The 21,141-nt window shown below is 43.0% G+C and overlaps 3 protein-coding genes across 8 annotated transcripts in view; 2 read left to right on the forward strand and 1 right to left on the reverse strand.

Moving 5' to 3' along the window:
* The window catches only part of LOC143480248 (C-terminal-binding protein 2-like), a 28,936-nt gene extending 20,701 nt beyond the window's left edge, over positions 1-8,235 (reverse strand). For 2 of the 6 annotated variants that reach the window (XM_076977825.1, XM_076977829.1), the window contains exons 1-2: positions 7,786-8,234; positions 769-932 (exon numbers count right to left, since the gene is read on the reverse strand). In XM_076977825.1, the coding sequence (XP_076833940.1) occupies positions 769-826 (58 nt within the window). In that variant the 5' untranslated portion in view covers positions 827-932; positions 7,786-8,234. The other 4 variants (XM_076977826.1, XM_076977827.1, XM_076977828.1 and 1 more) reach the window with 4 other exon arrangements.
* A 968-nt stretch (positions 8,236-9,203) lies between these two features.
* adpgk2 (ADP-dependent glucokinase 2) lies at positions 9,204-15,580 on the forward strand. Its single transcript, XM_076978773.1, has 6 exons — positions 9,204-9,663; positions 10,502-10,661; positions 11,974-12,164; positions 12,350-12,446; positions 12,973-13,109; positions 13,298-15,580. The coding sequence occupies exons 1-6, from the start codon at positions 9,474-9,476 to the stop codon at positions 13,966-13,968; spliced, it is 1,446 nt and encodes a 481-aa protein (XP_076834888.1). The 5' UTR covers positions 9,204-9,473; the 3' UTR covers positions 13,969-15,580.
* Positions 15,581-16,140: 560 nt separating this feature from the next.
* Positions 16,141-21,141, forward strand: psma3 (proteasome 20S subunit alpha 3). Its single transcript, XM_076978367.1, has 11 exons — positions 16,141-16,294; positions 16,812-16,894; positions 17,108-17,231; positions 17,410-17,511; positions 18,442-18,515; positions 18,762-18,834; positions 19,073-19,138; positions 19,387-19,433; positions 20,629-20,696; positions 20,785-20,849; positions 20,930-21,141. Exons 1-11 carry the CDS (start codon positions 16,274-16,276, stop codon positions 20,972-20,974), a joined length of 768 nt encoding a protein of 255 aa, XP_076834482.1. The 5' UTR covers positions 16,141-16,273; the 3' UTR covers positions 20,975-21,141.

Consider the following 21,141-nt stretch of genomic DNA (forward strand, 5'->3'; position numbering starts at 1 on the left):
ACACACACACACAGTCATTTAGAGAAGCTATTAAACCCACACCAAATAAGATGCATGGAAGAGTTAATAAACACAAACTAACAAACTAACGCTAGATCTTTAGAAGATTTACTAAACCCAGACCTGCCCTATCTCTCCCTATTCAAAAAAAAAGTTTACTTGTTCTTGTAAAACATGTTTTTGTTCATTTTTTCAGGAGTTGGTGAGTAATATTTGAAAGACACATTTTCCATCCCTGGTATTTGTACTGCAGGCCTAATTATGTACAGAAGGAAAGCAGAGAGTGTCAAATCAGACCTCATCCACTACTTACAGAGAGAGCAGATCAAATCAGACCTCATCCACTACTTACAGAGCGGGCAGATCAAATCAGACCTCATCCACTACTTACAAAGAGGGCAGATAAAATCAGACCTCATCCACTACTTACAAAGAGGGCAGATAAAATCAGACCTCATCCACTACTTACAGAAAGGGCAGATGAAATCTCAGACCTCATCCACTACTTACAGAGAGGGCAGATAAAATCAGATCTCATCCATGATATACAGATAAAATCAGACCTCATCCACTACTTACAGAGAGAGTGGATAAAGTCAGGATGAAAAACATTATCAGAGTGTGTGCGTGCATGTGCATACTTGTGTGAGTGTATATATGTGTGTGTATGTAGTTTATTAGTTTATTATACACCACCTCATAGTACCAGATTAAAAAAACAAAAAAAAAATTGGTCAAACAAAATAGCACCACCCCCTGAACACCTACCTTCACAGATTTTGTCAAGCCGTTGGCGCTTGACTTTGTGCTTGTCCAGTAAAGCCATGCTGGGACTACAGGTCGCTCCTCTTGGCTAACTGCACACTGGCCTACACCAGCCAGCTTTACTGCCCCCTCAGTCCCCTCATACAGGGCATGTCTTCATGGGGCACCTGCACACACACACACACACACACACACACACACACACACACACACATACACACACACACACACACACAGGCACACACAGGCACAAATACACATACACTCACACACACACATATATACAAACATACACATACACACACACACACACACACATACACACACGCACGCCCACACACACGCCCACACACATACACACACGCACGCACATGCACACACACGCACGCACACGTACACACACGCACGCACACGTACACACACACACACACACACACACACACACATACACACACGCGTGCGCGCACACACACATACACAGTCTCATTGAGACACAGAACTTGTCTCATTAAACAGATATGCTTCATTCAAATTTTTTCTACTTTTTCTACTGACAGTTTTTGCAAAAAGTTGCAATAATTAAATGAATCCAGAAGAGGGAGCCACACAACTGTTCATCCATGGCTGAAAGAATTTTTTTAATGTACAGTATTTTAGAAAATATTTTAAAAGACTATACATCATTCTTCTGTCTTTATTTAAATGTGTAGACTACAGTAGTAGTCTACTGGAGACATCTACAGGAGTAGTCTACAGGAGACATCTACAGTAGTACTGGAGACATCTATAGGAGTAGTCTACTGGAGACATCTACAGGAGTAGTCTACAGGAGACATCTATAGGAGTAGTCTATAGGAGACATCTACATGAGTAGTCTATAGGAGACATCTACATGAGTAGTCTACTGGAGACATCTACAGTAGTAGTCTACTGGAGACATCTACAGGAGTAGTCTATAGGAGACATCTACAGGAGTAGTCTATAGGAGACATCTACAGGAGTAGTCTACTGGAGACATCTACAGGAGTAGTCTACAGGAGACATCTACAGGAGTAGTCTACAGGAGACATCTACAGGAGTAGTCTACTGGAGACATCTACAGGAGTAGTCTACAGGAGACATCTACAGGAGACATCTACAGGAGACATCTACAGGAGTAGTCTACTGGAGACATCTACAGGAGTAGTCTACAGGAGACATCTACAGGAGACATCTACAGGAGTAGTCTACTGGAGACATCTACAGGAGTAGTCTATAGGAGACTTCTACAGGAGTAGTCTATAGGAGACATCTACAGGAGTAGTCTACTGGAGACATCTACAGGAGTAGTCTACAGGAGACATCTACAGGAGTAGTCTACAGGAGACATCTACAGGAGACATCTACAGGAGTAGTCTACTGGAGACATCTACAGGAGACATCTACAGGAGACATCTACAGGAGTAGTCTACAGGAGACATCTACAGGAGACATCTACAGGAGTAGTCTACTGGAGACATCTACAGGAGTAGTCTATAGGAGACATCTACAGGAGTAGTCTATAGGAGACATCTACAGGAGTAGTCTACTGGAGACATCTACAGGAGTAGTCTACAGGAGACATCTACAGGAGTAGTCTATAGGAGACATCTACAGGAGTAGTCTATAGGAGACATCTACAGGAGTAGTCTATAGGAGACATCTACAGGAGTAGTCTACAGGAGACATCTACAGGAGTAGTCTACTGGAGACATCTACAGGAGTAGTCTATAGGAGACATCTACAGGAGTAGTCTACAGGAGACATCTACAGGAGTAGTCTATAGGAGACATCTACAGGAGTAGTCTATAGGAGACATCTACAGGAGTAGTCTACAGGAGACATCTACAGGAGTAGTCTATAGGAGACATCTACAGGAGTAGTCTATAGGAGACATCTACAGGAGTAGTCTACAGGAGACTACTGCCCATCTTCCAGGCTCCAGGTCTGTCCCACTGTCAATGACTTTAAAACACAACCAGCCCAGGACACCCCAGCCCAGGACACTCCAGCCAAGGACATCCCAGCCCAAGATACTCCAGCCCAGGACACCCCAGCACAGGACACCCCAGCACAGGACACCCCAGCCCAGGACACCCCAGCCCAGGACACCCCAGCACAGGACACCCCAGCACAGGACACCCCAGCACAGGACACCCCAGCACAGGACACCCCAGCCCCAGGGCTCCTGAAGCTCCAAGACTTTTTTTGCCTTTGCTCTGACTACTTCATTTTCACTGATAGCACCCCATAACAACTCACCCCATAACAACTCACCCCATAACTGCACTGAGCTGCACTCAACCTCAGCAGCCAAAACACTTCTCAGTTCTCAGCAGGCACTTGCAATGAGCCAAGACATTTAAATTGTTATGACTCATATGTAAATGACACAAGGAGGGGGAGTGGCCTGCAGCTCATAATCCTCTACAGCGTCTCAGAGCCCTGCTGAAGTGTTCTGAAAACAGCCAGCAGTTGGAAAAAGAGTGTACACATTACAGAGAAACACACACACACACACACACACACACACACACACACACGCACACACACATATGATTATATGCATGATGCAACTTAATGTGTTAAATGTGACTTAACTGTGTTGAATGATAAAGCACACCTAGTCACATACATCCATGTTACACAGAATCCAAAATCTACAACACTGTTCCAGTTTTCAGATTGTTACACCCTAATGAGCCCAGGACACCTCGTCTCAAGACACCTCATCCCAGGACACCTCGTCTCAAGACACCTCATCCCAGGACACCTCGTCTCAAGACGCCTCATCCCAGGACACCCTGGGTATATGAGTATATGAAAGGAGACCTCTACAACTAAATACGTTACAAAATCAGTATACAAAATGGACTTATAAAGCAACAAACACAAATGTAATCTAACTAATCCTTTTCCTCTTGGAGAAAAACATGACCATCTGTCAGGATATGGCACATGGGAATCCAAAGGCTGCTTCAGCCCTTCTGCTAAAACTCTCTTTTGTGGCCTTGTTTTTAAATAACTTTAACAAAAACTCTCTCATCTTGAGCCCGAAATGAGAGACAACACGTTTTAATGGTGTCAAAGAAAGGAGACACTCATTAGTTTTTACTGTCTGTCTGCACAAATGTTAATGAACTGCAGGGAACTGCTGCAAAATTAGCATTAGCACCATGTACTGAGGTGAAATATTTTGAGATTATAGCACTGAATAAAAATACTATTAATATTGTCTGTATGTTCCAAAGCTTGGATGGAGGTGGGTGCAGCTTCTCACAGGACACAAAGAGATCACCTGCATCCACTTCAAAGGCCCCTCTGTGTTTTAAAGTGCTCTCTCCAGCATAGTGTGAATTACAGCTGTCTCGTTCACCATCCTGCTCCTTTGATTCGCCTGCCCCTGTGACCAGGGGTCCATTCTGTGATTGAAATATTTGAGTGTGCATTTCCACAGGCAACAGACCATTGCTGCCGCACTTGATCCTGCTACTTTGTTGGGTGTTTGTTATTATACGCCTTCAGGGAACACACTGGCACGGCTCAATATTCAGTGAAATTGTTTATGTCACACATGTTCCCACATTGAATGCAGATTCTTAAACGGTTTAGTTGCTACAGATCATGTTTTTATGTGCGTGGCATTTTGAAAGAGGCCGGCATTCCTTTGCCATGTTAAATATGCAGATGCTTCTCTCTGTCAGAGTTCTCGGTCTGCTGGGGAAAATCACTGCACGCATGAATCTTAAATGTGGTTTCATCCTGGGACCTTTCAAATGCCACTGGTAATAAAAACCTGCGGCTGGCTCTCCCACCTTCTTCAATATGTCAGGGGAAAAGACACAAATGTCAGTGAGCCCCGCCCCTCCCAGCAGACTGGAGACTGGAGAGAGACAGTGAACTAATTCACCTTCCACACCAGCAGAGAAAAGCCCGGAATATGCCAGTGTGTCTGTGAGACCAATAAATATTCATGTGGAAAATAAGCTTTAGATTCCTAAAGAAAATAAAAATCGAAACATTTAAATTGTCTTGTACGTGTACATACAAGATCTTACAAGAGTAAATTGTGTTTATTACAAATCATACATCAGAATGATCTTCTTATAGTTTGTTGTATATTTGTTGCTATATAACTGAAGTCTAAATTAGAGCAGATCAGCCTTCCAACACTCAATGACTGAACAAGCCCAATGCCCTGATTACTGCATGAGTTCTCTTCTCTCCACAACCTCCTGTTGACCATTTGAACTCACCATGGCTTTTAAGCATCTAAACCAGGAACACCAAACACCAGACCTGAAGGATTATTGCCCTGCAGAGTTTAGTTCCAATCCAACAGACTGTACCATTCAAGTCTTGAGCAGTTGGATTAGGGTTAGAATTATACTCTGATCTGCAACAGACTCTCAGGATCGGAGCTGAGCACTTATAAACTCAGCCTCCTGCATAATGATGTTGTAGCATAAATTGTTTAAAAAATCTTGTTCCATTAGAGGAATTTTTTCCCAGTTTTGTTTGTTTCGTGTCATAATATACTGGCGCTCCCTTTCAGCAGGAGACGGTGCTGACCGTCAGGCTGCTGGGATCCTAACACACAGCACCTAACACACAGCACCATCCTAACACACAGCACCATCCTAACACACAGCACCTAACACACAGCACCATCCTAACACACAGCACCATCCTAACACACAGCACCATTACCGTACACTTGGTTCTGCATCTTCTCAACCACCCCTCAACACACCTAGAAAAGTGTGTCCTTCACTTTAGGACACGCTTATCCAAACATCCAGACTGGAGGGGTGACAAGGACTTGGGTTGAAGCCTAGATCCCAGTGGCACCCTGGCAATACTTAACAGAAGTTTGACCGAGTTCATAGTCACTAGAATGGTAATGAAAACCAACATCTCAGACACAAGCTTTCAGAGACTGACACCATAGATAAAGGATCAGGCATTGAGAACAGCTTGAACATGAGGGTGAGACGTGTTGCTTATCCTGCGCCTCCTGCAATTTACTCAGTGTTTCATGTGGACTTCACATGTTCTTCACATGGCCTTCAAATTTTCATGTGGCCTTCACATGTTTGTCACATGTTCTTCACATGACCTTCACATGTTCTTCACATGGCCTTCACATGTTCTTCATGTGGCCTTCACATGTTCTTCACATGTTCTTCACATGTTCTTCACATGTTCTTCACATGGCCTTCACATTGAACAGGGCCAACAAGACACCCAGCTTGCTCATCTGTTGCTTACACACAGAGGTCCATTGGCTCCGATTCCTCCTCCTGCTTGTGTGCGCATGTGTGTCTGCGCACATGTAAGAGAGAGCAGAGAGCATCCACCAGACACTTCACATTCCAAGCTCAGGAATGAAATTCACACTCAGTCTCTGAGACTGTTTCAGAGGGCTATGAATGGCGATTGTGCTGAATGTTTCTTTTTTGGGCCAGTTGCCAAGTTGTAATTTCATACCAATTATCTCTCTAACAGGCAATACTGCACTTTGAATTCCTAACTCTTGTCTTTGAAAAGACCTCAGCATATTACACTAGAGAATACAGAAGAGGACACGCCCTAAATATGTTATTAGAAATAAGACAAATTACCAATGCAGTATGTCAAATAGGTAAGCATGTAAAATTCTGCTCAAAACATGCTAATTAAACAAAAAAACAAAAACATTTGGATGCAATTACAGAAGATATAAGAAACTTTTGAACTTGAATAAGGTTCAGCCAGTCAGATATGTTAAGCAAGTCACACTGAGGTTTGTTTAATATGGTTTGAATATGTTTGTCTCCCGAATAGATAAACTACCTTGCAAAGTGGGACTAGACAGGGTGGCATTTCCCATCATCCTTTACAACATAATGATCATTATATTATATTGGCAAGATTGTACAAGGTCATAATTACTCCCACATAATGGGGTTTGGAAAAACCTATTTAAATATTTGGTTTTAACCGTAAAAACTGGGGGGGACCAAAGCCGGCTTTTGAAAAAGTGGGGGGGACATGTCCCCCCCGTCCCCCCCAAAATTACATCCGTGTATAGGTGTTGTTTCTAATCCTCTTGGTAATATAGTGACAGTTTAGTTCAAACATAAATGCATTTAACTGAGTAGCAGTTTAGTAGTCAATAGAAGAAGCATCTTTTTTTCGCATTCGTGAGAAACACCATGGCTATTACTCAAGGTTATTTGACAAATTAATCTTTAAAACATGTAATTCATCCACCAGTTCTTAAATATGTCCGTCATGTACACACTAATCACTTTGCAGAAAATTTGAAAAAGATATATAACTCCCTCTGTGTGTGGGTCTGATAATTACTAAGTCAGCAGATGAATGATCAGAGAACATTTGTGCACGTGTCCTTTTGTGATGCCGTCAGTCACATCTGAACGTGGTTGCACCCACAGGACTGGCTTACAACACAAAATATTCCTCCCCATCTCTCTCTCTCTCTCTCTCTGCAATTGGAAGTGAATTTTACCTGCACATTCTCATATACACACCTTATATATACACACACAATTGGCTCTGAACACCTGAGGTCCTGTGAGACTCTACAAGTGAACGTCACCGACATCAAATGTATAGTCTGTGCACGAAAAGTTCTGTTCAGAAACGGTTTTGGGAATCACGGCGCGCCACTAACAGCTCAGCATCACTCAGCCAAATTTAACCTGTTGTGGCGTTGCGGTTTCGTTGTTTTAAGTGGACGATCGTTGCACGTCTATTCTTACGGCACATTTTTTTCAGACGAACAGAACTGATCATCAGAGACTTCTACCTTTCAGACAGATGAGTCAATTTCTTTGACACTGATACGCCAAGAGCCCAGATCAGCCCGAACCCTGTCTAGCGCCCCATCTCCTTGTCTCCATGGCGCAGAGTACATGAGAATGGACATGCTTCACTGCACCAGCTGCTATTCTCTCACCCTACTTTATCTCAGTACTACAAACGGGTTGATCTTACCTTAGTGATGCCTTCTCACGATTATGAACGGACACATATACCTTAATAACAGTCCGTTTGCTGCAAAAGCGCGTCCCGTGTTCTAGGTTACACTAACCTGGGAAATTGTCCTAAAACTTCCACTGGGAAGGAAAACCATGGAACGATAATTGCCCCACAAGAATTTTATGACTGAATTTTATCACATTTCTTTGCACTAGAGAGCGTAATAGGCGGTAGTTTGGATGCACCTCTTTGCGATGGTATAATTTAGACCGTTTCTTGATGTCCAGTTGCGGGGAGGTGAATGTTTCTGATTTTTGATCCGAGGTTTTGATCGAGGCGGAGCTAAGTCTTCATTAGGCTACACACCCTCAACGTATCCGCGGCTGCTTCTCTGCGGAACACTGGACCGGGTGCTCACTCACCACAGACCCAGCACCGACTAGTGTCATTCTCGTTTGTAGATAGTGGCGGAAACTCATTGACTCGGTGTGTGTTGTCTTCAGTTCGGCTACCTAAGAGCGAATTTGCGAAAATGACGTATACGAAATTCATGTACAACAAACGATTTAAGGACCACACATGGATAGATAGTGTGTCGTCATCCTGCAAAGCATCACTTACATCGACATACAAGTATACACTAACACGTGAGTTTATACAAGTAACACAGAAACTGTTTCAAAGCACATGCTTTCATATAATGCGTCTATTATAAGTTATATTTACAGGGCAAAATGCTAAATATCAAGACTTCCGAATTATAGCATTCCGATTTCACCTTAACCTAGCAGATTTATAGGATTGAGTGGCTTGAACAGGCCTGTAGCCAGGGGGGATCGCAGGGTTCGTTCGATTTTTTCCTTACATCGTTACACCATATTTAAAAAATAATAATTTCGTAAATATAAATAATTTAGTAAGTAAATATAAAGATTCTATACTTTCTGTTACTTATAATTTCCAAGTACTCTAAATCATGTTCATGATGCATTCTAATAGTATACGAGCTTGCAGGGTGAACCGTGTATTTTAGCGTCCTCTAGTGGATATTTTTATTTATTTATATAGTCTCTACACATCAACTTTACGAGATCATTGTAAAGACAACAACAACGATAAAAAATAAAAATAAAAAATAATAATGAATTTACATTTAATTGAGTGCAGATGAGGATACAATTAAACTGAATTCTATAACGTTTTTCACACCCGTAGTTAATAGCATAGAGACAGACGTTCCTGTTACATCTGTGACGGTTCTGATAAGGGAGGGTGGTGCACATAACAGTGGTTACAGTTTCATTTTTGTAGTCTCTTATTTGCAGAAGCATAATAAAAACATAACATAACATAGACACATAAATATCTTCTAGAATCACAATGAGAAACGCATTTAAAGTATTCAATACTTCAATTAATTAAAATTGTAATGAAAAAATGTACATACTTACGAAACTTAAAATTCATAATATCACATTGAAAGCACAAAAATACAACAATGACCTAAACAAAACACGTCAATACCTATAAACAAACGTGGATAATCTCACGTGCTTTTATTTTGACAAATCTCAACCCGGATGTGACGAGGGCAAATTTCGCCTGTTGAGGCACAAACGTCTGCTCTCCCATTCTGCATTACTCTCGCATCTCTTCAGTCGCCTGGTTGCGTAAAGTCCCGTCTCATAGGGTCGTTAAGTGAAATGGCCATTGAGCTGCGCTCTGGTTTAAAATATGGAACCGTTTTATCCGTTGCAATGGTTCTGTTTGCATACTGGTTCCGCCCGCCTCATTCAGTGCTGGATGAAAGACTCGACGCTGTGCTGTCATCTCTGCTTCGTGCTGAGCGTAAAGTGGGAGTAAATGACGTCGCCCGACCAAGAGTGGCCATAGGTAAGACTGGACTATTACTTGAAGAGTGGCTTCTGAAATAGGCATGTCATACATTACAGATTACAGATAAGCAAGACTCTTACCAGCTACGTTAGGGTTGTTGGGCTCAAATATTCTAAAAGTTCATAATCAGCTGCACATCTGCACATTTTTACTTGTTTAAATGTGACTATTAAACCCTTTGTCAAACCACATGATTAAATGTTCATTTTACATGCTTACAGAACTTACTTCTGTATCTTTAATTACAAATGTATCAAACTTTAATTATTCAGAGGCTTAGACCTAATTAAAAAGCTTGACAGTCTTTGTTGTAGATGAATTGGTCACAGATAATGTGTTTGATGTTATGTGGAACTTAATTATCTCCAGCAATTTTACCCCTTAGTAGTCTCTTGATCTGGTATAGGTAGGCATTTTCATCGCAATTGTATTTTAATATGTTCTCTATATGACAGCTACCAAAAGTCAGATTTACCTACATGGTCCATCCATGATTAGATATCAGAAACTTCATGTTTTGAAATGAATATTTCTACTTTCAGTGTATTGATAAACTTGCCTGTGCACCTTGCTGGATAGTGGAATTTAAAGATTAAGCCAGTGTAAGATTAGACGCATTTAATCTCAGAGTATCTGATAAGTTCCGACAAGGTTTTAAAGTGGGCAAACAGTGAAGGCAATACCAAAGATCACTAGGATTAGATCTTGACATTGTTTGCTTTGACCCAATTCTATTATTTTTGTAAACATTGTATCAGACAGTAACTATGTAGGCAGCAAAACCAGTTTGAGTCTCTGAGAGCCCTATAGACCTCTTGTATATCTCACATATCAGGTTTTGGTGGCTGTGTGGACATCATTGTGGATGGCGTGACCCTGCTGAACAAGATGGGCCTGCGGCCAGCTGATCGACCTCTGCACCATGACTACATTGAGAATGCAGAGCAGCTTTCCCAGAGCTTCGCCTACTTCTTCGCCCCGGGAGCGGCGTCAGAGTACGTGAGTGAGCGCAGAAAGAAGACGTATAACACGGAGTGTGTGTTAATAACCTTCCGCTCCAGGAAGCAGACTTCATTTGTTTTGGTGCACGCCCACTGGTCACTGGTAGTCACACACACTGATATATTTCCATATTGCTGAATGTTAATGAGGCAAGTTTCAGGCCGTCCTCTCCAGCTGTGCTGGTGAAAGTGAGGCTGAAACCTGCTCTTGTAAAGCAAATATACATTTGCATATGTCACAGTGCTCAGATTTCAAGAGTGTGCAGATGCCTGCAGGCTCATAGCAGAGAGCTGCAGGGGCCGATCATACATCAGATCAGCCAGTAGTCTCATACACGGGGTGTGATGGTCAAGATTTGAAATGGGCACAGTGTATCTGGAATATCCACAGTGTAGTAAAATGAGCTCTTGCTCAAGTCCCTGCCCAGACCTGGATGACTAATTTGAATTATTAAGTGTTTACCACATAAAGGAAGCCTAGAGTAGCTAGTCAGTTTATTTCATTTTAACTTTTCATACTGTATGGTGTCATAATTGCGTTAATACTGATGGATACAGTTATCACATCAGATGACAAATGCCACATTAACTCTGGAACCACCTAATCCCAAATACCAAGAATCCCTGCCTGCTGTTAAACAATAGGCTTAGTCACAAATGTGGAAGAGTTGGTGCTAAATATATGCAAATACATAATTGATGGGTGTGTCTACTTTTGGGTAAAGCTTGTTGTGTCAAAAGGGGAGTGTCTGTACTCAAATTTGTAAAATATATAACATATTACCCTTTAATTGATTTTGTTTTCACTTCTCTTATCATTAGTAATTAAATAATAATGAGGATAAATGATAGTAAAGTAGTAAAAATTGTAATAAAAGGCCCTTTATCTAAGGATGACCCAAGTTCTCCATGTGAGCCTTTCACCCCTGTGCTGTGTGCATCAGGGCCTTGCTGCAGTCCATGCACTGCTTAGCATGTAGGGCACACTTACTGTGTGTGTAGGGCACACTTACTGCGTGTGTAGGGCACACTTACTGCGTGTGTAGGGCACACTTACTACATGTGTAGGGCACACTTACTGCGTGTGTAGGGCACACTTACGGCGTGTGTAGGGCACACTTACGGCGTGTGTAGGGCACACTTACGGCGTGTGTTGGGCACACTTACGGCGTGTGTTGGGCACACTTACGGCGTGTGTAGGGCACACTTACGGCGTGTCTAGGGCACACTTACGGCGTGTGTAGGGCACATCGGTGAGGACTACAGGATGTGAAACACAGTATTTCTATGTCCATCTGACCCACAGGAGGTTCGTGCTGAACGACACACTCTTCAGTGATCTAGTGGAGGCCTCCCGAGAGTTGCCAGGTAACCGCTGGTCGATAGGGGGCAACGCGCCGGTCATGGCCAGCAGGATGGCGGGTGAAGGCTGTGACGTGCTGCTCGGGGGAAGCTTCAGCACCGACTTTAACGACATTCTCTCGCCGCACATTACGGGTCAGACACTGCCTCCACCATCACCCGCCCTGCATCAAGGACATAAAATCAACTAGTTATTTAAACTAGATCATTGATCAACTTGTGTGTATGTAGTTAATAAAAGCCTGAGGAGCGACTCCTGGCAGTATAATAACTGTAAAATCTGAGGAGTGCAGAGTGTTCATCCTTCGTTTTCTTTCCAGTGGCAGGTAACACGGTAGAAGAACCAGACATCCACCTGATCCTGGAGTACCCATCTGGGACCACTTGGGGGCAGTACACCTCCCGAAGGGCCAACAGGTGTCCTTGAAGCTTTTAATATACCTAGTCAACTAGTGTTGATCTGCTGAATGGTCTTTTTGGAGTTGACTTTCCCTTTGTGAATGTGGAGTGTGCTAGCCAGTGCTAGCTGCTTCCACAGAGGTGATGAAGTAACATGAACTGGTGTGAACATGAACTGGACATGTGGAGCCACTGTGTGCATTTTTGGAATTCTGTTGTGGTTGGAGCCAGTCACATTTCACTCTGCGTGGTTACATGGTGAAAATGTATCGCATCCACTCGTGTGTGGTGACCTTAAGAAGACTGTAACTCACAACAGCTTTCTGGAGGTTCCTTGAAGTTTAAGCAGAAGCAGAAGTCAGATTCAAGTGCAGTATCATAATGAGCATTTGCCTCATACAATGCAGTGTTGTTCTGACACTGAGCTGTGTAATGAGCATGTTTAGCATCATCTCAGTGTAGTGTAGTTCATTTTGGTGCTATAGTGTAGTTCATCTTGGTGCAGTTCATTTTGAGTTATCCTCTTACCACTTCGGCTCCACAGGTACATTATCCACAGTGATGACCACAACCCCTACCTGGACTCGATGGAGGAGTTTGAGAAGAAGCTACAGAGCTTTAAGCCAGACCTGCTTGTGGTGGGAGGTCTTCAGATGATGGACAACTTCCCCTTTAAGCAAGGTGGTCTCAGGCAGAGAGCTGCATTACACTGGTCACATGTGCCTAGAGAAGCAAATGGAATAGGAAGATCAAGCACTGATTTAAGCATTAGTGAAGCCACATCAAGCATTTGCTGCTTACAATTACAATGTGATCGGAAAGCGTGATGAATATTTGTTAACGGTGGCGCCTGCTGATGTCTCCTGTAGGAGAGCGGGAGGAGTTGCTCACACACCTGGCCAGGCTGCTGTCCTCCTCCTCCCCCCGGACCAGCGTCCATTTTGAAATGGCCAGCTTTGTGGACGAGCACCTGCTGTGGGACCTGCTTCGCTTGGTGATCCCCCACGCCGACTCGCTGGGCATGAACGAGCAGGAGCTGCCCAACCTCCTGGGCCTGTTCCGTGGCACCAACGTGACCGTGCTGTCCGACCCCAACCCTCGCGTGGCCACCGTCCTGGACCAGATGCGTGAGCTCTACCGTCTGGTGAACCGGCGGCAGCGGGAGGCCGGCGGGGGACGTCCCCTCAGCAGACTCCACGTGCACACGCTGGCCTTCCAGGCCATCATCGTCACACGCGGCTCCCGCTGGAAGAACACCATGTCGGCCACGGCCAAGGCCTCGCTCACGGCCAACCGCCACGTTTGTGGCTCGGCGGACATCGACCCCAGCAAGGCTCGCCTGATCATGGACGAGTCGTTCTCGGTGAGCAGGAGGGAGGGCAGCCAGAGGATCCCCCTGCAGGAAACCCGGCCCGTGTCCTGCTGGCTGGAGGACGACTACGAGATCTGTGTGGCTCCGGTGCTGGTGTGCACGGAGGTGTATCAGACCGCTGGCGGAGGGGACAACATCTCTGCCGCTGGCCTTGTTCTGCAGATCTGAGCTGCGTTACCAACACTGTGCCCAAAACTGCACAAGACATCACTATTCTCCTTCTCTCAGCATCCTGTGGTATCTCCCAATATCATATGAAGCCTTTTTTTTTCTTTCAAAGTTGCTGTCTTACAAATTGGGTGAAGGAATTTAAAAATCCTTTGCATCTTTGGTTTTGTAATATCAGAATATATAAAGCCTTTAAATGTTTCATATAGTTAGTGCATATATAGGGCCAGTCATTTTCAGCCACTCAACAGAATACTTGAAGTTGTTCATGATTGATTTAAAATCTGAACATAGTCTGATTGAACTGATCTGCCGAACTCATGTCACCTCATTCAGTTCCCTTTCTGTTTCTCTTTAACTCAACCAACCTGGCTTGAAACACAGGTTTGTTATTTTGGTCCAGAAGCAGCATTTCAGTCTTAAAACTTTTCTTGGTGTTTAATGTATTTTATCTCATTTTCTATCACTTTAACTTTGTTTTTATGATGGATGACATGATGGGGAAAGTTTTTGTTTCTCATTCTCTTATTTCTAATTAATTTGTAATTCTAATTCATTATGCCTTAAGGATAATGCATTTTAGCACAGCCATTGTAGCATTGTCTTTTTTGCATTTCCTGCAGTTTTTCCCAAGCTATTTTTAAACTGAAATATGAAGAAAAAAAACCCACTCAGCTGTCGTTCAGTTCATGTACATGTGTGGGCTTGAGTGGTTGTGAAAAAGGAAACGAATGAGGTTTTCTGGTCAAACAAAGGGTAACAGTGGGCATCACTGGCGTATAACAAGCTTATCTGGGTCCAGTGTATAATGTGCATATCTGAGTCCTGAGATCTCCGCCATGTGCATCTCACACTCTCTGCTTGGTAGCTGCAGTGCTAACCCACTAATACATTGTCCACCTACCTCTTGTGCCTATGGAAGACAAAGTTGGGTGCTTGATCTTTACCCAAACTATTGTTGGCTACATTAATGTATTTACTATAGGTAGCATTCTGTTGTTGCTGCTGCCCTACTCGTCCCGCTCACAGCAGAGTGATGCTGGAGAAACCCCATGTGAGCCTTGGGACTGGGGGCCCCATGGACACTCGGTGCCTGGCAGAAAGCTGCCTCTCAGGGATTAACTGAGCCTGGCTGCTTGGGGTGCATGTCACTTGGATGAGAAAGCAACTGAGCAGCCATCCCAGCGGTGCTGGTGACCCAAGCCAGAGGCAACTAGGCCTGGAGACAGAAACAGTGAATGACCACTGGGGCAGAAGAAGGCATGTTTGATATTGAATGAAATGCAAGAGCAGTGCCAGTGTTGAGTTTTGTTTTGTGATCTATATGTATATTTCTATACATATTTAGAATTCTGTGAGTTTTAAAGATTGCACATGTAATGATTGAAAGATTTTTGAGTGAATAGTAGCATAGCACTGAGCCATAAGTGGATAGAATTAGATATGTCTGTGGTTTGAGTGTTGTGCTGCAAGTTTTAATTAACTGACGTTTTTTTAACCTGGTTTGACTGGTTTGTATCTCCGAAAGATTTGCGAATGATGCTTGGAAAATTTGTGCTTGCTGATTACATTTCTTGATTCGTATGTAATAAAAACATGCATTCCGTTTCTGTGATGCTGCTGTTTGTTTTCGATGGGTAGAGATCCTGCACATATAAATCCAAGTTATTTTATGAGTAACAGTGCAGAGTCTGGATGGAAACATGTCTGACATGCAGACATTCTCTTTGGAGATGATGATTGACATTAGTTAGGCCTGCTTGGTAAGTTTTATATGCATGGCTATGTGTACATATAATGGTCAGTTCAGCTGGGTTTGATTCATCTTAGAGCTTTAGATTGAAACAAATTTATAACGCTGGATTTAATGCTTGCTTTAGAAATTGATGTAGATCATGTCAAAACCTGATCAAGAACTGAACAGAACAAAGTGCTGCAGAAAAATAAAATTGGATCCCTCCATGTGTATTAGAATATGAAATATAACATTTCAAGTCATATTGGGTTCATAATGACCACTTCTTGTTGACGATGGATTATATAACATTGTATAATCAGGTTATTACGGAAATACAACAAAATTACCCCAGGATCACGACGCGGGGGAGACTTTTGTTTTGAAATTGTATGTTAACATGTTATATAGCTTCACTTCACACTTGCATCGTGATTGGAAAATATCGCGTCCAATCAGCGACGTTCTTGTTGCGTACTGAAAGGAGCTGTAGAAGTGTTTCGGTAAAGCTAGCCAATGCTGTAGTTCGCTAACCAGCTTTCGCTATTTATACCGTCTCACTAATATAAAATGAGCTCCATCGGGACCGGGGTAAGTTAAGCCGTTAGCTTTAAAAAAAACTTGTTCATTCTTAAACACAAAGCCTGCTGTTTGATGACGAATGATGGGTCAAAGACGTTGTAGTTAGCCAGTTAGCTGTGTTGCTATCACAAAGCCCAAGAGCGGTGAGGGGGTCTAAGTTACTGGTCACCTAAAGGCAGCACGTCGCTCACAGTGACCAGTCGAGTTTTACAGCTGGTACACGACGCGAGTTTCCCCCCTTGTGTAACTAGTGTAACTAGTAAATTATGGTCCATATTGTCGTTTTCGCCTCTGCTGAGTCACTTCTTGCTAACGTTGAATGGCTGGTAAACGTTAGCTAGCGTGCTCGAGTGACATGACACAAACGTTAGTTAGCAGCTAGCTAACAAAAGTGAAAGTGTTGTTTTTCCAAAGGTAGCCGCGTACACTTTTCATTTAAATTCAATAACATGTTGTGTTTATGTGGATTAATACCCTATCTGTACTTTAACATGGACTTTCCCCCATTTTTCCTCGTCTAATCCAGTATGATTTGTCTGCCTCCACCTTTTCACCGGATGGCCGGGTATTTCAAGTTGAATATGCCATGAAGGCAGTTGAAAACAGCAGGTAGATGTTTATACATTCTATAGATATTTCACAACACACTTATATGTGGTATCATTTCCCATGATTTACTGTGTTGAAATCTAAAAATGCCAAGGAGTAACCTGATTTGACGCAACTCTTTTCTCCTACACATATCTAATTCTAAGGTTTGCCTCATGTGTTATATGTTAATGACTGGTATTAAAACATGAACTGTTTTGCTTGTTTATGTAGCACAGCAATTGGAATCCGCTGCAAAGACGGAGTGGTGTTTGGAGTGGAGAAGTTGGTTCTGTCCAAACTGTATGAGGAGGGTTCCAACAGGCGCATCTTCAACATCGATCGTCATGTTGGAATGGTGCGCAACGGTGACCTGGCACTTCAGAAGGGCTGCAAACACCTACACGCACCAGGATACGATATTCAGTGATCATAAGAAGAGGATGGATGTCCATATTGTCGTCTCACCGTTCAAGTGGTGTTGGTTCTTCTAAATGTGACTCTTTAATAATGCACTCTCTCTTTGTGTCTGTCAGGCTGTGGCAGGGCTATTAGCCGATGCCAGATCTCTCTCTGAGGTGGCCAGGGAGGAGGCCTCGAACTTCCGTTCCAACTATGGGCATGACATTCCTCTTAAGGTAAGATGGGATGTTTGGGCTCCATGTTGTGTCATTACTGCTGTAGTAAGTTAAAGATAGGACTTATAATGTCTTTATAGAGTTTACTCAAGGTAAAATATGAAAGGTTCTGTTCATCTTATGTTCTTATGTTTGGAAGCATTCAGAGCATGTGCGCTCTTCTAGATCAGAAACACTGGGTCCGATTGGCCTGGATGCCACAGCCTTAGTTGTAGCTCGGGCTCAGGAAACCTTGTTCAACAAGGATGGCAGCCGTGGTCAGAGTGTCGGGAAGAGTCGAGCGAGCACGCCTGAGCCGTCACGCACTAACTGTTTCCCCTGACCTGATCAGTCCTGGCCTGCCCACAGATAAATTACTGCGTGCTTCATGAATAGTTAGGACTAAAGGATATGCCCTCACCTGTAGTATTAAACCCACCTACCATGTACCTGTACTCACTGGTACTTAAAACCACCTGTTACTCTGCCTCAGCCACCATCTGCCCTGCTAATCACTGGTCATTTTCTGACCACAGGTCCATTCTGAACACAACAATAACACTGATGTGCTAATGGTGTTGTCAGTGTCGATCTGGTACAGTAAAGTTTATCAAGTGGTGCAGTGTTTCTGGGGATGTAATTGCTGGCCTCTGAGTGGTCTGACACCCCAAATTCTAGGCAGTAGTACTCCTGTTATATGAAGATGGTTACTGATTTACATGCTGACACAGCTTGGTGAAACTAAAAAACCCCAAAATGATGGGCTTAACTTGCACCTACAGTAGATGCTATACAATAACTCACCATTATTTCTTGTATATTAAGGAGAAAACATTCTTACCATCCTTTACATGTTGCATATAAGGTTTTTATCTTATTTCACTGATTTGCTGGTAAATTACATTTACTAGGTTTTAAATGCACTCCTGGTGTTCTGCTCTTTCCAAACAGCATTTGGCCGACAGAGTTGCCATGTATGTTCACGCTTACACGTTATACAGTGCTGTTCGTCCGTTTGGCTGCAGGTGGGTCTGGAGACATCTTGCACGAAAACAAAATGGTTCAAACTGCTTTGAATTATTTGATCATCTTTAAACAATGCAAAGCAATTCTTTACGTACTTTTTAAGTGTTAATAGAGAAGAGTAAAAGTAAAGTGTAAGTAAAAGTGTGTGTGTGAGCACGAGAGAGCCTGTAATGTCAGTAATGTTCCTTGGTTTTTCTAGTTTGAGTTATATCTCAGTAATATCTCACTAACTTGCTGGCTTCCAGTTTCATCCTTGGATCTTATGATGAAGATGATGGTCCTCAGCTCTACATGGTGGACCCATCAGGGATTGCATACGTAAGATTTGTCTTAATGTAAAATGTTGTATGAAAAACTTAGTGTAGTGCAGAATTGGTAACTGGTATTTTTATATTTGTAGTTCTGTCTATTTGGACCAAAGCAGGTTCCATTAGCATTCACACTGACATACTATATCTTCACATTTTGTGAAGTCAGATTCACAATGTGGTTTGTTTGGTACATTTCATCCATACTGTGTTGACACTTCAAGTGAACCAAACGTTTTGTGTTTAAGGGTTACTGGGGCTGTGCCATTGGAAAAGCAAAGCAGGCTGCTAAAACGGAAATCGAGAAGCTTCAGGTTAGTTGCAGTATTTATTAAACATTTGAATGTTCAATTTCCTTTACACACTTGGAGGGTTTTCCCCCTCTAGAGTGATTCATTTAGTCTGTGATTGACATGTAGCAATGCAGCATTGAGAATTGCTGTGTGTCTGATTCTTGTGAACAGGGTTTATTAAACGTTACATGTATAGACCTTTAGGTGAAGCAGTTAATATTTTCCCTCATTTCATCAACCCCTGAATATTTCACACTTTATTTCAACAGATGAAAGATATGACATGCAGAGAGCTTGTAAAGGAGGTGGCAAAAATGTAAGTGTGATCTGTAGTACTCCCATAATTACTCAGTGGAGGCTCACCTGCTTGTTACACATGGGTGTAGCGCAGTCCTTTGGAAATAAGTATCTGGTTCCGGCTGCACTGGGCTCCTTTAGGCCACAGGTCTATACAGGACAATAGCCCAAAGAAGACCTGCAGTGCAGGGGTAACACATGACTTAAGACTTTCAGAAGATTGTGTGGTTGAGCTGCAGCATGTATGTAACAGCACTGCACACGCTAAACTGCACAGTGCAGGACGCTCCAGAACCGAGACTTCAATGCTGAATTGCAGGCCATGTTTCAGCTATCAGTGACCACCAAGATGTGATGTTTTACTAACAGGCTGTTGGAAGAATCTTAAACATTTGATTTGTGATGTTCAATACAGAGGCATCAAAGCTGCTACTACGAAAGCGCACTGATTCAGCACCAAAGCAGCGTACCAAAACTTCAAAGTTACTATTATGGCCAAAGCTTCAAACATAACCAAAATGCTATATAGGTATTGGGCAAAAATGGGAAGAAACATTCAAAGGTGTATAGTCTGTAGTGCTGTGAAGTTTTGAACTTATGGCTGCTATAATTTCTGAAAACCACCAGGTGTCACTGCTTTGGCATTTGTTTTGAATACTCCAGTGCTTTGAATGTTTGACCAGCACAATCAGGATGAAGCCCAAATGCTTCATGAGGCTCCGGCTGTCCATCGCTGGGTTTGATTTTTAAATGCATGTGGTTGGATTCTGAACGTATGAGGACAGCAGGTGGGCCAGCGCTGCTTCTGTGGTGCTGGACGTAGCAGCTCACCCCAGAACGTGGGGTTGAAGCAGTAAACCTCACGCAGGTGGACCCCACTTTATCCTGAGCTCACACGTGAGGACGCAAGATTTGAGAAGCAGCAGACAGACTGGATGCACACGTGTGGGGGGATGAGACTGAAGGATCATTAACCAGCACACGCAGTTTCTCACTGAAACACTGCAGATGTGCACGTTTAGTTCTTCCTGTCCTCTTGCACTCTGAGTGTCTGCTTGTACTGGCTTTAGCAGGTGGATGGAACTTTGTGCTTATTTCACATATTACCGGTTCCAAAGGTCCTCCTAGCAGACAGGTCCTCCATCAGCTGCAAAAGCAAAGCTCTTCATATTATATATGTGTGTGTGTGTGATAAATTATGTATCTCCTTGCAGCATCTACATTGTACATGATGAGGTGAAAGACAAAACTTTTGAGTTGGAGCTCAGCTGGGTCGGAGAAGGTAACTAATGGATTGTAAAGAAAATAATCAAAACAAGTGTGAACAGATCTAGTTAAAAGTGGACTAATGTCTCCATGTCTCTTCTCAGTCACAAAAGGAAGACATGAGCTTGTCCCTAAGGACATCAAAGAGGAGGCTGAGAAATATGCTAAAGTAAGCTCCGCCCCCTGTGTGTGTGCATGGACTCTCGTGTGTCTACAGCTTTGGCTCATGCATTCTTCTGTGCTTCATAGGAATCGCTGGAAGAGGATGATGACTCTGACGAGGACAACATGTAAATCGCCTTGCCTGGTTTTCCACGTACCCTGGACAGCTCAAACTTCTTATCTCGTAAAGTTTTGTTTTTTAATGTTTTCTAGTCAATGGATCAGTCAAGGTCGAAGTTTCTGTTTTGAGAGTTTAAAATCACAAAACAATAAAAAAAAGAGGAAAATTTGTTCCATTT

The sequence above is a fragment of the Brachyhypopomus gauderio genome, chromosome 17 (assembly GCF_052324685.1).
Source record: "Brachyhypopomus gauderio isolate BG-103 chromosome 17, BGAUD_0.2, whole genome shotgun sequence".
NCBI classification, from domain to species: Eukaryota; Metazoa; Chordata; class Actinopteri; order Gymnotiformes; family Hypopomidae; genus Brachyhypopomus; species Brachyhypopomus gauderio.

What these genes read in the sequence shown, in the direction of transcription:
- adpgk2 (XM_076978773.1), top strand. Translation starts at nt 9,474, where the DNA reads ATGGCCATTGAGCTGCGCTCTGGTTTAAAATATGGAACCGTTTTATCC. An exon ending in ACCTCCCGAAGGGCCAACAG is followed by an intron (nt 12,447 to 12,972) that starts GTGTCCTTGAAG and finishes TCGGCTCCACAG; the next exon opens with GTACATTATCCACAGTGATG. An exon ending in CAACTTCCCCTTTAAGCAAG is followed by an intron (nt 13,110 to 13,297) that starts GTGGTCTCAGGC and finishes TGTCTCCTGTAG; the next exon opens with GAGAGCGGGAGGAGTTGCTC.
- psma3 (XM_076978367.1), top strand. Translation starts at nt 16,274, where the DNA reads ATGAGCTCCATCGGGACCGGG. An exon ending in GGCATGACATTCCTCTTAAG is followed by an intron (nt 17,512 to 18,441) that starts GTAAGATGGGAT and finishes CTTTCCAAACAG; the next exon opens with CATTTGGCCGACAGAGTTGC. An exon ending in ACCCATCAGGGATTGCATAC is followed by an intron (nt 18,835 to 19,072) that starts GTAAGATTTGTC and finishes TTTGTGTTTAAG; the next exon opens with GGTTACTGGGGCTGTGCCAT.